The sequence below is a fragment of the Canis lupus genome, chromosome 2, assembly GCF_011100685.1.
Source record: "Canis lupus familiaris isolate Mischka breed German Shepherd chromosome 2, alternate assembly UU_Cfam_GSD_1.0, whole genome shotgun sequence".
Classification (NCBI taxonomy): Eukaryota; Metazoa; Chordata; class Mammalia; order Carnivora; family Canidae; genus Canis; species Canis lupus.
In genome coordinates, this window is record NC_049223.1 from 77,438,659 (window position 1) to 77,454,486 (window position 15,828).

The 15,828-nt window shown below is 37.5% G+C and overlaps 1 protein-coding gene across 14 annotated transcripts in view; it reads left to right on the plus strand.

Moving 5' to 3' along the window:
• Nucleotides 1-15,828, plus strand: part of EIF4G3 (eukaryotic translation initiation factor 4 gamma 3) — a 330,614-nt gene that overhangs the window by 218,750 nt on the left and 96,036 nt on the right. For all 14 annotated transcript variants that reach the window (XM_038531720.1, XM_038531722.1, XM_038531709.1 and 11 more), the window contains one exon: nt 2,791-3,630. In XM_038531720.1, the coding sequence (XP_038387648.1) occupies nt 2,791-3,630 (840 nt within the window). The remainder of the gene's footprint in view (nt 1-2,790; nt 3,631-15,828) is intronic.

The following is a 15,828-nucleotide window of genomic DNA, read 5'->3' on the forward strand; positions in this document are numbered from 1 at the left end:
AAGCCATTGAATGTTGAGTGAATTTAAAATCATCAGTGGGCATTAATGATGTCTAGACACAACTTGATTGTTGACATTGTTTGAGTAGGTACATTCAGCCCAGTGTGCGGAGGACATGATATGGACAATGAAATACAAATAAAAGTTATTTGTGCCTTAGTGCCTTTCGAAAGCACTTAGTATAGAGTAGGTATTCAATGAGTGATATTCTGTTGTAATTCAACCATTTATAGCAATGTTGTTCAACTGGGGCCCCCTGGCATTTAGGATAGGACTGTTCTCTGTCAAGTGAGACACAGTCCCTTAAGTTGCAGGATGCTTACTTTCCATTCCTGGTCTCTGCCCAGGAAATGATAGTATCACCTTCTCAATCACGTGAGGCTCCTGACAACCAAAAGGCATCCATCTGGGCAGTTGGTTCCACTGCCATTTGAGAATAAAGGGAGCAGTTTGTCCTTATAAATATGGCATTTATTGTAGAAACTTGGATAAGTGGAAAGAAAAAAAATATCTCTTGTCTCATTATCTAGAGCCACTGTTAGTAAATTTGATTCCCGACTTTCCCATATGCATATGTTAGTAGTGTCTGTGTGTGTGTGTGTGTGTGTGTGTGTATATATATATTATATATATATATATATATATATATATATATATATATATATATAACCAAATTAGGCTTATGCTGTACATAGAGTTTTGTGCCCTGCTTTTTAAAAAACATCTTTTATTATAAATAACTTTCCAAATCCTTTTTCTTTTAAAAGCCTATTTTATATGATCCCATTATATACCATTATATGGCCCAGGCTATTATTTCTTTAGTAAATCCCTCATGTTAGACACTTAGTCTATTTCTGTTTTTAATTGCTATTATAAAGTGTTAATATAAATAACCTTAAATCTTCCAGACCTATATATTTGCTCGCTCTTGCATGATTATTTCTTTAAAAAAAATTCTTAAAGATGGAGTTCCCACAATTTCCTAGAGATGACCAAATGGTAGAAATATTTGTAATGCAGTATCTTAGATTTCAAACTATCATGGCTTTGCAAAGCATACTCTTAATAGTAAAAGTTCTTAGATAAAATCAGTGTTCTTTATCTTTATTTAGATTTACTGTAGTATACTTTTCAGCTTTTTGTATTAAAACTTGAATGAATTAAAGGAGTTTAATTTCAGAATGAGGACCTCTCAAGTTTTGTTTGTTTGTTTGTTTCTTATTTCTTCATGTTAGATTTTTCTCAAGAATATGTCGAAATTTCTATAGTTCTGGGTTTTCTTTTGTTTTTTAGTATCAGAAATTTTACTGTTCAAAGTTAATAATAGAATTGACATACTCTTACTAGGTTATTAATGTGAGAATTACTTTTTACTATTTAATGCTTCTAGTTTTCATGCAGTGTTTATAAAGAGTGTTGTTATCCTGGTGTGCTTTCATGTAATGTAGGTGACCCATGTGGCAGTTACTCTAGTGATTTGGAAATTATGAGTGGTATTTTAATAGATGCATATTTATCATATATATCTTACATATTTATAACAAATAGGCAGATTTCTTTGAAATCTGACGACTAAATCTGAGGGATTTGACAGAGAGCCTAATCTTATTTCTCCTGTACAGTAAATAAAGTTCAATTTAAGAAGCACTAATCTCAACACCCATAAATTAAAATAAATTTTAAGACCAAGAACAACAATTAATGAATGATGAATGATGAATTATATTAAAGGATGAATTATCCTTTAACAACTTTAATGGTAATATTTACCATCTGTTTCTCTGATTAACGAGCATATTTTCGATCACAAACTGAAATACAATAATTTATTGTGAAGACTTATTTTCACTGATGGATAAAGATTTCACATAAAGTGAAGTCTCTTTCACTTTAGATTATCTTTTAGTAGTGCTTAAAATTCTTGTTTGCATTTGATGAACATGCCCATCAGTGTCTGTTTTTCCAGTGGAGCCTGTCATGCTACAGAAGCACCAGGGCTGAATCTCCTTTCGCTTCATCCTCCCAGGAATGAATTACCTATCAGTTTACCTAGAATTTTAGAATATGGAAATTTATGTTTCTGGTTTACCTTTATTGTGATTATCAGTTTCTCTTGCACTCATTCTTTTTCATCTATACACAGATAAGCATATTACACATTCTCAAATATTTCAGGTGTATATATTATGTTTCTTTTTTATTGGACTTGATTATCTGAATATTAACTTGGTTTCTCCTTGAGGAATGTTTTTTACAAGATAAATTTTTATTTTTATGTTTTCACATTATTTCTGGCTATATACATGCATCTTTTGAAAAAGGAAAGCTAAATATTTTTTATTGTGTATAATGGTTTAATCTACTCTTATTTGTTCTTGAGCTTTTCTGCCATTATAGTGTATCCTTGGTAGAAAAATCTTCTATAGGGAGAAAGGTATAGTAGAAATAAAAGTCTCTACTTAAAAAAAAAGTTCCATTTCTGGAACGGTTTAGCTTCAGTTTTGATGAACTTTGCCGTTGTATTCTTTTTCATAGAATTATTTGGTTAATTGTTGATTCTTTCTTTAACTCCATAATAAACTATATTCATTGGTGACCAATTAACACAAGGTATAACTAGAAAATATGACAGTGTTTTTGGAGTGGCAGAAGAATTCTAATAATTTGGTCTGTCTTCTGTTGCCCATGATTTTGAGTAAGAGATGAAAAGAACTGGCCCAAAATACTATAGTATAATCTCTGATCCAAGAATTATTCTTAAACTCTTTTTGTTTTTTTCTTCCCTAGAAGAGAAGCCAAAACCCGATCCAGTGTTAAAGTCTCCTTCCCCAGTCCTTAGGCTAGTCTTTAGTGGAGAGAAGAAAGAACAAGCGGGCCAGCCATTGGAGACAACTACAGTGGAATCCATGCCAGAACTTCCTCTGCCTCCATCACCTACCACTGTTTCTCCACTTGCTCGAAGTACAATTGCTTCCCCCACCTCGGCTGCTCTTAGTAGCCAGCCAATATTCGCCTCTGCTGTAGATGACCGGTGTGAATTCTCCTCCTCAAAAGAAGACACAGTTCCTATACCCAGCCCCATATCTTGCGCAGAGACATCAGATCCATCACCAATAGATGTAATTGATGATGATATATGCAAGAAATCTTGTAGTGTAGCACCTAATGATATTCCACTGATTTCTAGTACTAATCTAATTAATGAAATGAATGGAGTTAGTGAAACATTACCAGCCACAGAGAGCATTGTGGAAATAGTAAAACAGGAGGTGTTGCCATTGACTCTTGAATTGGAGATTCTGGAAAATGCTCCAGAGGAAATGCAAGTGGAGTGTGTCCCAGCTCCCATTACCCCTTCCACAGTTCCTTCCTTTTCTCCATCTCCTCCAACTCCTCCAGCTCCTCCTCCTCCCACACCAGCCATTGTTCCTGCTGCTGCCACTAATATTGGTACTGCTGGTGTTCCCACCACAGTCCAGAGGGTCTTAGAAGAGGATGAGAGCTTAAGAACTTGCCTTAGTGAAGATGCAAAAGAGATTCAGAACAAAATAGAGGTAGAAGCAGACGGGCAAACAGAAGAGATTTTGGATGCTCAGAACCTAAGTTCAAGAAAGAGCCCCAGCCCAGGTAAGCTGTTGTGCCATTAATTATTTTATGCTTGCTGAACATGAAAAAGAAGCAGTGTTTGACTTATTTTTTAATTGGCTACTTTCCTTGACTTCCAGAAACATCAAATGAATGCTGACAGTCGTAGTCTGATTTCTTCAATGGTGTGTTTATGTTTTAGTGCAGCCTGCAAAAGAGTTACTCCATTGTCTAAAAATGCAAATGAAATTTCAAATATACAAAATGCCTCCAAGGTATATGTCACTGTACATGTGTTTTTTTTTTGTTTTTTGGTTTTTTTTTTTTTTGTTTTTTGGGGTTTTTTTTTGCCTCGTTCATATGAATCAGTTCCTCAGTGGTTAATTTTGTCATTTTGGGGCTGGAAACCAATTAAAACAAGCATACTGTCCTTAATCTTCTCAAAATTTTAGAACCCAGTCTATCCTAAACTTAAAGGAATTCATCTCTTCTTTAATCTGGGATTTAGAAAAATAGCAATCACAACAGTTGTTGTTTATAACTACTTCTGAAAAATGTGCTTTCTCTGATTAACTCACAGAAAAGTTTAATGCTCTTCATTTTTTGCTTTTACCCTTTAATAATTTTATCATTAATATTATTCTTCCCAGTCCAAAATTATTTAATTATTTAATGTAGTATCACCTAGAATCTTAGGAACTAACCATTGGATTTTTATAAATTTTTTTAAGATTGTATTTATTTGAGAAAGAGTGAGAGAGTGCACAAGGGGGGGGGGGGGATAGAGGGAGAGGGAGAAGCAGAAGCAGACCCTCTGCTAAGCAGGAATCCTGATGCATGGGGGCTTGATCCCAGGACCCTGAAATCATGACCTGAGCTGAAGGCAGATGCTTATCTGACTGAGCCACCCAGGTGCCCCCACCTTTTTTTAGAGATGGAAAGAGAGAGAGTACCAGTGAATTGGCGTTGGGGGGCGGGGGGAGGGAGATGGAGAGAGAGAGAATCTTAAACAGGCTCCACACTCATCACAGAGCCCGACCCAGTAGTTTGATCTCATTACCCTGAGATCATGATGAGCAGAAATCAAGAGTCAGATGCTTAACTGACTGAACCACCCAAGTGCCCCTGAATTTTTATAATTTTAATCAAAAATTATCTGAGGCCTATCAGCTAGAGTCAGTAGCCCACAAGAATATGGCTTTTAACAAGTCAGCATAGATCATCTGGTGCAGTAGTGCCCCACACAATATAATTTGCTCTCACTATACCTCACAGGTTAAATTATACAAATAGAGAATTGTGTGCTCCCCCAGCATTTATTCTAGAAATGGAGTGGATGGGAAGGTTTTAGTCACCAACATCCTTGGTGTTTGTCTTTTTTGAGCTGTCTAATGGATAGTGAAACTTAATAAAAACCCTGATTCCTACTTTTAAGATACAACTTTCCCATACAGCTCAGTTCTTGAGGCAGTTTCCTCCTGAATATCTTAGGGGAGTTGTCTGGTTTCCTGGAACAATAGAACATCTAGTTCAACCTGGTATAACAGTGCAAGGTGTGGTGGGGACAGGGAGTAATGTTTCATAAATGATTGTAAATCACCTGTTCTTCGAGATGGGCCTCTATCAAGTTAGTATATTCACAGTGTCATCACTGTTTTAGGAATCTTCTTTCTTGGTGGGGTGATGACCTCGGGCTTTATGAAAAAAACAATTTGGACCTGACTAAAGGTGAAAGCCCTCCAAGGAACACTCCTTTGTTGGAGAACAATAGTTTGACCTTTCATTGTCGCCTTTCACATACTCACCTGTGAATTGTTAGCCAACAGCTATTGATGTGGTAGTTCCACAATTAGGAGAAGCTATTGAAGACAAATGTTTAAAAAAACAAATAACAGAAAGACAAAGTAATCATAGGGAACCTCACGTGGTGCTCAATCCCAGAACCCTGGGATCATGATCTGAGCTGAAAGGCAGATGCTTAACTGAATGAGCCACCGAGTCACCCCTCAAGTTCTTTTATATGCTGCAGATTGAGCCCACCAGACACCTGATGGTGGAATGTACTAACAGAACAGACTCAAGTGCCAAGCCTTCTGGCAAGCCCCTTGTACAATCTCTCATCTCCATATGATATACGCTTTCCTACTATTTATAGTAGTTCATTTCTTTGCAACATGATCTCAAAAGTTTCATTCATTGGATATTGAGTCATACATGTCTCCATGAATAGACATGGATTCTTTGTTTAGAATTTAGCCCACTTTTCCCGAGACTTACTCATTTACTTCCAAAAGAAACCATTGCGCTTACCTGCTTCCAGACAGAGTAATCCAGACAGTTTAGGGGGAATGCTTTACTCTATCGGACAAGAGAACTCTTTCCAGGATAACGTAGCCTTGCTAAAAGCACTTTCATTTTCCGGTGCTGACCTTTACCTTGCACACAGTAGTCTTTTTTTTTTTTTTTTTTAAGAAAAAATTTTATTTATTCATGAGAGACACAGAGGCAGAGACACAAGCAGAGGGAGAAGCAGGTGCCCTACAGGAAGCCTGATGTGGAACTCGGTCCTGGAACTTGGATCATGCCCCGAGCTGAAGGCAGACACTCATCCGCTGAGCCACCCAGGCATCCTGCGCATGGTAGTCTTGAGAACTGTTTCTCAATGGCCCCCAGCCATTCCTTTTATGACTTGCCTTTTATAAAATCCTATCCTTAGCCCAGCCCTCTGCACCCTCAGCACATGACCTTGTATCTTTGTTTAGAATATTGAGTGCATTAAGTATGCCTTTTTTTTTTTTAGCCTTCTGCTGTAGCTACCAACCTGGCTCCATCCAAACTTTCATTGGAGTTTATTAGTTTAATTAGTTTATTAGTTGTCCCTTGCAGTCTCCTATATATTCACTGCCTTCCCAGTGACTTCTTTGTCATTGTTAATCTGCTGAAGTCTATCTCATAGTGAAAACACTCCCTTAATCCTACACGTCCATTTAGCTGTCATTGAAACTCTCCTTTCCTTGTCTCACTCAGGCTTCCCAAGAATAGTCTATCATTTCTTCTCCTCTCTTCACTCTTCAACTAATATCATCTGCTTTTTGCTCCCAGCTTGCTATCTTACGGTCTTTTCACCACATGTAACACTACTCATTGCTTTCTCTTTTTATTTCTATAGTAAGATTTATTGCATATAATTTCTTTGCAATTAAATTCATCCCCTTTAGCATTCATTTCTGTGAATTTTGACAGACATATAAAGTCATATAATTGCTACCACAGTCAAAATACATAACAGTTCCATCACCAAGAGAATTCCCTTATATTTGGATCATGTTCTAATTCTGTTACCATTTAACACATTCTTCAGGGTTGATTTCATCTACTCTGATGGTAGATGGCTCCCAGTGGTATATGCAGGTAACTTGTAAGTTTTTTGTCTCCATCCTCAACTTCTTTTCTCAGTTTCTGTCTTCTGTTTCCTTGTGCCTGCCAAATCTCCATTTGGAAATAGCAGAGCCATCTCTAATTGAACATGTCCCCTATTGAACTAATCACCTAGTTCCCTAAACCTGTTCCTTTATCTCAGTTAGTGGCACTGGCTTTATAAGCTAAAATCCTGAAGCCACTGTTGATGGACTTATTCCTTGAATTACTTATCTTTCATGCAAATCATTTAAACAAGGTTCTCAGGGATCCCTGGGTGGCTCAGCGGTTTGGCGCCTGCCTTTGGCCGAGGGCATGATCCTGGAGTCCCGGGATCAAGTCCCGCGTCCAGCTCCCTGTGGAGCCTGCTTCTCCCTCTGCTGTGTCTCTGCTTCTCTCTGTGTGTGTGTGTCTCATGAATAAATAAAAAAATAAAATCTTTAAAAAAAAATAAACAAGGTTCTCTGATTTTACCTGAAGCAGTTGTTGAATTTGTCTGTCCTCTCCTCTTCATTTCCTGCTCTCATTGCCTTAGGACCTCTCATGTACCTGGCATGTCCAGTTTTGCTCCCCTTCAGGTTCATTCTCCACCAAACAGTCATCTCTTTAAAGTATAGATCTGACTTTACCACTCCTTTTTCTTTTCTTTTTTTTTAATATTTATTTATTCATTCAGAGAGAGAGAGAGAGGCAGAGCCACAGGCAGAGGGAGAAACAGGCTCCATGCAGGGAGCCCGACGCGGGACTCGATCCCGGGTCTCCAGGATCACACACCCTGGGCTGCAGGTGGCGCTAAACCACTGCGCCACTGGGACTGCTCCACCACTCCTTTTTCATATCTCTACTTAAACCCTTTAGGATGTTGAGTGGCATTGCGGGACATTCACCTTTCAAACAAACTCTACCCTTCTACTCTTTACTACAAGATCTTCATTATATTTAGTTGTAGTAGCAGTTTTCTGAATATTTATGCATAGGACTTGAATGTTACTTTTTGTGTATTTGGTTAATCTCAATACTATCAGTAAAGTGTAGTGGTCAAGACAACAGAGTCACACACTCCAGCACCTTAGCCTTTCCCCTGTCTCTGTGAACATGGACCAGTTTCTTAACCTCTGAATCTGTTTTCTTGTCCAGAATTTGAAGATGATAATTGTATTTACTTCATAAAGGTGCAATGAACATAAAATGTGATATATGTAAAGCACTTAGTACAGTGTCTGACATATAATAAGCACTCTAAATATTAAATATTATTAATAATTCTATTTTCAGCTAGTGTTAAGGGACCAAATGTTCCCTTTTTGGTTTTTTTTGTTGTTGTTGTTTTTGTTTTTGTTTTTGTTTTTTCAAATGTTCCCTTTGAACTGTACTAATACTATATGGAATAAATGGGTGTCATTATCGCTGTCCTTAGGAATTTATATTCCAAAGAAGAGAAGCTCAACAAAATGATACCATCTCAAAAGTTCTTCATTAAATCTTGAGTATGAAATGGTATAAAGTCTCTCACAATAATCCCTTATGTGTGTATAACTTGAGTAGAGGCTTTTGTGCCCATGTCATTTAACCTTCACAGTGGTCAGACACATCTTACAGTGACCTTTGCAGTTATTTGGAAGGGAGGAGGTATGCTTAGAACAGCGAATTTTAAGGAAAATATGTACCATTGAAAAGCTTTAGGCATGCATTTAAGGAGAGGATACTAATAACATTATTAACTTCCTGCTTAGGTCATGAGTAGGAAAATTAGGAAGAAAGGCAGAGAGAAAAAAATGAATAGGATAGCCCTAAAGTGGAAACAACCTAAATGTTCATCAACTTACAAATGGATAAACAAATTGGGGGGTTTGGTGTATATATATATATACAGAATATTATTTTGCCATGGAAAGTCATAATGTATGGATACATGCTACAACATGGATAAACCTTGAAAACATCATACTAAATGGAAAAGTCACAAAAGACCACATATCATTGATTCCATTTATGTGAAATATCCAGAATAGGCAAATTCTTAGAGACACAAAGTAGAATCATAGTTGTCAGAGGTTGAGGAGAGTGGAGAGGGAGTGTTTGGGCATAAGCTTTCTTTTTGGGATGATGAAAATGTCTCAAGTTAGATAGTGGTGATCGTTCCACAACTCTATGAATATGCCATTGTGAGATAATAGGAAAATATATATGTATATTTTTAAGAATTTATTTGAGAAAGTGAGCAAGTGAGAGAGAGAGCACATGAGCAGGGGCGTGGGGAAAGAGGAGAAGCAGACTTCCCTGTTAAGCAGAGAGCCTCATGCAGGGCTCAATCCCAGGATCCTGAGATCATGACCTGAGCTGAAGGCAGATACTTAATAGACTGAGCCACCCACGTGCCCCAGTAGAAAAAATATATTACTCTCTGACCCCTGTTACTGGCACAGAGCTCCTAAAACCCATGTAATTTACTAAATAAGGACACTAGGAGCATCTCTTGTTCTAATATTGATCTTTTACCTCCACTGATGACACAAGGCTCCTAAAAGCTTTGTAAAATTGTAAGTGATAGCACTAAGATCGTCTTAGTCTCTTGGTGACTCTAGGTGGGCTCCTGGATGGGGGCTGGTAACCCAGAAGGACCAAGTCACTGGAAGTTTGGAATTTGTAACCCCATCCCCCATCCTCCTGAGGGAAGAGAGGGGATACAAAGAAATTTAGTGTTTGATCATGCCTGTGTAAGGAAGCCTCCATAAAATTTCAGGGGTAGGGGTTTCCGAGAGCTTCCAGGCAGGTAAACGTGTCCATGCCAGTAGTGAGTAATGTACTACAACTCCAGGGATGGAAGCTTCTGCACTTGAGACCCACCCAGACCTTGCCCTATCTATCCCTTCTCATCTGGATTTTCATCTGATCCTTTATCATATCTTTTAATAAACTGGTAAATGCAAGTACATGTCTCCCTGAGTTCTGTGAGCTGCTCTAGGAAATTAATCAAACCTGAGGAGAGGATAGTCCTTTTGGACTTTCGATCCCAGGATCGAAAAAGTTCCAAAGGATTGGAACTTTTTTTTTTTTTTTTTAAGATTTTATTTATTTATTCATGAGAGACACAGAGAGAGAGAGAGAGGCAGAGACACAGGCAGAGGGAGAAGCAGGCCCCATTCAGGAAGCCTGACGTGGGACTCGATCCCGGGTCTCTAGGATCACAACCTGGACTGAAGGCAGCGCTAATCCGCTGAGCCACCCGGCTGCCCGTCATTGGAACTTCTGATCTATACTGATCAGTCACCTGGCTTTCAACTGGCATCTAAAGTAGGAGTGAAAAGAACAGTCTTTTGGGAACCAAGCCCTAACCTGTGGGATCTGACGCTATCTTCAGGTTGATAGTGTTTGAATTGAGTTTAAATTGTAGGACACCCATGTTCTCACAGAATTGCTTGTTATGGGGGGGAACCTACATATTTGATGCTAAATGTCAGAAGTGGGGACAACTCTGTCGCTCAGCCATTGAGTGCCTGCCTTTGGCTCAGGGCGTGATCCCGGTCCAGGGATCGAGTCCTGCATCAGGCTCCCTGCATGGAGCCTACTTCTCCCTCTGCCTCTCTTTCTGTGTGTCATGAATAAATAAATAAAATCTTTAAAAAAAAAAAGTCAAGTGAAGTGTTCCAAGTGGTAAAGGAAACATACAATAGGGAATAACTGACTTTTTCCCTACAAAGAGAAGTGAAAAGACTGAAGCTTTTTCATTACAGTTATAAACAAGTAAATTGAATACTTTAAAAAGGTAGACTTTAGAGTATGTTAACTATTTCTCAATAAAGCTACTATTTTTTTAAAAATGAATAGGACTTCAAGCATATATAACGATCTGTCAGAGACATCAGCTTAAGAACTTAATGCTAAAAACACTGGAGCTTGAATTGAATCCAGTTAGGGAAGTTACAGCTTAGAAATTTAAATCATAGATTTCAACAAAAACATAATCAGCAGTACCAGATATGGAGGAATGTTGAGGTACAACCAAAAGCCATACTGTCTTTTGATGTATTCTATGTCTGAATATGTATTATTTTTACTCTTACTGTTTTACTAGTAGCTACGTCTTACCTAAGTTTGAGAGGGTGTTCTCAGCTAGGTAGTGAATGCACCACTGTAGTAGCCGTTCTAGGGGCATTGTTTGATGTCACAAATACAGAACCCGTGACTGGGCTGTGTGAGGAATGTCAGCATTTATGCATGAAACACATAAGGAATATGTGTGTTAGAAGTAATGATTCTGCATTTCCTTAGTTCTTAGTTAGCTTAGTTCTTGCATATTTTTGCCTCAGTTGAGCCACCCTCGGTAAGTCCTCCTACAGGTTGGCCTTTCTTGTCCTTCCAGCTCTCCATCCCATTCATTTGTCCACCCAACTATTCAATCCCCTTACCTTTCTAGTACATTTCATAGACTAGCAGATTATTATCCCAGCTATTGCAGCTCTCTCTGCTTTGAGACTTCTCTTGGAAACTCTCCAGTAAAGTCTTCCAGAGAAGATAGGTTCTGGCTATATCGGTCCAAGAGTTGTATAGACAATTGTTTCAAAGGTCTAACATCAAGACTGGAGTTAGCCTTCAGCTAAGGTTCTTTGTTAATCCTCATCTCTCCCTAGTTTTACGTTGTTTTGGCCAGTCCTTCACACCTGTTTAATAGGTGCTAATTCCCACATCATTGCTTTGATGCTCTCTTCTCAGCCTACCCTATGCTAAACTTCTGACAATTCTTTCAGTATGCCTTTCTTTTTTTTTTTTTTTTCAGTATGCCTTTCTTCACAAAGTTTTCCATTCTGATAATTCCTTGACTCTTAACACCTAAATATAATTCTATCAGTTCACAGTATTTGGGAACTCAATGATCAGAAGGACAGATGTGTAAATCTAGGGATGGGTAAGGTGAAGAAATGAGGAAGCACGTGTGTTAGTGTGTGTGGTTTTTTTTTTGTTTGTTTGTTTGTTTGTTTAAGATTTTATTTATTCAGGGATCCCTGGGTGGCGCAGCGGTTTGGCGCCTGCCGTTGGCCCAGGGCGCGATCCTGGAGACCTGGGATCGAATCCCACGTCGGGCTCCGGGTGCATGGAGCCTGCTTCTCCCTCTGCCTGTGTCTCTGCCTCTCTCTCTCTCACTGTGTGCCTATCATAAATAAATAAAAATTAAAAAAAAAGATTTTATTTATTCATGAGAGATACAGAGAGAGGCAGACGCAGGCAGAGGGAGAAGCAGGATCCATGCAGTGAGCCCGATGCGGAACTCCACCTCAGGTCTCCAAGATCATGCCCTTGGCTGAAGGCTGCGCCAAACCACTTAGCCACCAGAGCTGCACTAGAGTGTGTTTTATTGCCCATAGTGGCTCCTCCAGATTAAGGTTTCAGTAGTCTTGAGCACTTGCAAAGCACTGGCAGTGTGGTCTCACTGATGATCAAATGGAAGGTTTTTTTTTTTTTAATCCAGTTTTTTTGTATATTCATGTAATTGAGCCTTAGCGTTGTATTTAGAGGTGACAGGCATTGAGTAAACAGAAAGATAGCTATTTGTGTTACAGTCTATTGTCTAATTATCCATTTGTGCTGTAGTGATTGACATTTCTCCATCAGTTGCTGGACTTACCTTCAATTGCAGGCTATTTTGATTATGGTAGAAGGGATACAAAAGCATTTATTAAAATGCAGAAATATCTAGGTTTATGCAGAAAGAGCAGTAAAATACAATATAGACACTTAGAAAATATGCTGATGGTCTCATTGGAGTCTTCTTTGCTCTTACTGTTGACAGAATTGCATAGTGCACTATTCTCTGCCTTTTGGGATCAAATCTTCTCCTTAAAGTCACTTTGCCATTTTATTTTCCTCAAGACTTGAGGTACTATGCCATAGTGGTGACAGACAAATGGTTTTTCATACTACCCTCCCTTGTTTAACTCCTCATCCTCTCCTGCTAGAAAACAAAAGACTTCTTAACCAAAATGTAAATGAAATTGAAATTTAGCAGAGAAGGTGCAGGAACAAGGCAGAGTTAAGAGGCAGGATGTTATTTTGGGAAGACAAGTGTTTTGCAGTTACATCTGTGTTTTAATTGTAGCTCCAGCCTTTACTGTTTATGGGGTTGGGGCAATTGAGTTAACCTGTCTGTATTTCAATTTTCTCATCTCTGAAATGGAAATAATATAATACTTCTTACTGCACAGAAGGAGCTGAACTGGTGTTTATTGTTGTAGAGAAACATTAACTTTGAATTGAATTTTGATTGCAGGGCATTCATTCATAAACACATTTTCAATGAGTGTCTACCATGGTTTAGACGTTATATTAAATGGTGAATATACAAAGGAGACCAATAAGATGCAGTCCTTATCGTCAAAGGACTGATAATAGAGTCTTAATTTGTGTCCATGTCTTTGATTGTGTACAATAGCAAAGGCACATTAAGTGGTAGTAAAATTTTTAGTGCTGGTGGGGCAGTAAATGGTCCTGTTGTTGACCAGAAGGTCTAAGCTAAAATCCTAGCTTTAATATGCTTCAGAAACTAGAGAAACGTGTGGTTTTAAAGATTGTGAAGTAGATTGCTAGTAGTACATTTATTCTCATCCAAGTAAATCCTTTTTTTTTTTTTAAGTTCTATTTATTTCAGTAATGTCTACACCCAGGATGGGACTCAAATTCACAACCCCTAGTTCAGGAGTCCCATACTCTTGACGAAGCCAGCCAGGTGCCCTCAACTAAAATCATTTAAAAATCTTTGGATTTGAAAGTTGCATATTCATAAGTTTTTGAGTCATTGCCTTAATTTCAAAATAATTAAAATGTGTGTTTTCTTTCATGGTATTTTTTTTTATATTGTTTGAAAAAAGCAACACATATTCATTAGAGGAAGTTCATTATAAAATTTTGAATTTTGTCTTCGTAAAAAGAAACAGGACAGTATGTAAAAGGTTAACAACTTGTTTGCAGGGTATCTGTGAGTTTAAAAAAAAAAAAAATAGCCAACATCCTAATAGAAGATTGGGTTAAAAAAAAAAATCACAGAAAAGAAAGAACAAATAGCCAAAAAGAAAGAGCGAGAGAAGATGCTCATCCATTATTGAGTGTGGAAGTACATTTTTTAGCTGTAATATCAGTATCAAATCAAGTACCTGTAAGAAGGGAGGAAATACAACCCTCATGTATTTGTGTAAGTGTGAATTACTTTTAAATTTCTGATACTATATCTGGCAAGAAAAATAGCAAAATATCTTTCAAGAGGAATTGTACATATCTACTCTGGAATACTATACAGCTAATATATGAATGAGATAGAACTGTTTGATAACCTGGAGAGATTTTCATAACAAATTAAGGGAAAATAAAGCATTTTGCAAAATAACTTTTAGTATGACTCTATTTTTCTACTTAAAAATAAACGTATGTATTGTTTTTTTTGTTTTGTTTTTTTTGTTTTTTTTTAAACGTATGTATTTGATTGTGATTATTTGTATGAGTCATTAAGGTGTGGCCGACTATGTATCAAAGAGTGTTAATGTTGTTTACCTCAGGGCACTAGAATTAGCTAGTTAGGGGAGGGGGATTATTACCTTTATATTTGTTTCAATTGATATTTTTGTCATTTAAAAAAAGATAATAGATAAAAAGCGACAAAAGTTAGGAAAAGAGAAAAAGCCCTTGGAGTCCCATTGCTTGCATGTATAGATACATATTTCTTCTTCTTTTTTTTTTTTTTTTTAGATATTTCTTTAACATAAATGAAGAATACTATACAAGCTATTTCAAAGTCTTTAAAAAACACTATCGTTTTTTAGCAGGTTTGTAATAGATACATGGATATGCTTATGTTTTTTCTTTTAGAAACCATCCCCAGGCCATTTTAACACCTTTATTGAGGTGTAATTCACATAAAGTTCACATTTATATATTTAAATATATACATGTATATATTGTGTTAGTTTGACATCTTTATATATGCTCATAAAACCATTACTAGCTCAAGGTAATGAATATCTTACCCCACAAAGTTTCCTCATACCTGTTTATAAATCCCTCTGAGCTGTACTACCCTCACTTCATTCCAACGGCAAGCACTCATCTACTTCCTGTCACTGTAAATTAGTTTGCATTTATTAGAATGTTATATAAATGAAATCAGAAAGTATAAATTTTGGGACACCTGTGTGGTTCAGCGGTTTAGCACTTGCCTTTGGCCCAAGATGTGATTCTGGAGTCCCAGGATCAAGTCCTACATCATGCTTCCTGCATGGAGCTTGCTTCTCCCTCTGCCTGTGTCTCTGCCTCTCTTTCTCTCTCTCTCTTTCTCTCTCTTTCTTTCTGTCTCTCGTGAATAAATAAATAAAATCTATTGATAGACACTTGAGTTTGGAGCTATTAGAACAGAGTTCTGTGAACATCTGTGTACAGATCTTTTTATGGATATATTTTGTCTTTTGAGTAAATACTAGTAGAATGTCTTGGTTCCATGTAATGCATATTTTAACTTTTTAAGAAGCTGTAAACCATTTTCCAGATACTTGTGCCATTTTACATCCCCACCAGTGCTGTATGAGAATTTCATACAGGCTGTCCTTTCTCTGGTGAATTTTCTTAACACCTTTACCCACAATATGTTATATATATTATATGTGGGTTGATTTCTGGATTCTCTGTTTTTCCATTGATTGATCTAGTTGTTCTTTCTTGATGCCACACTGTTAAGATTTCTTTTTAAAAGATTTTATTTATTTATTCATGAGAGACGGAGACAGAGAAGCAGAGACATAGGCAGAGGGAGAAGCAGGCTCCATGCAAGGAGCCCGAGGTGGG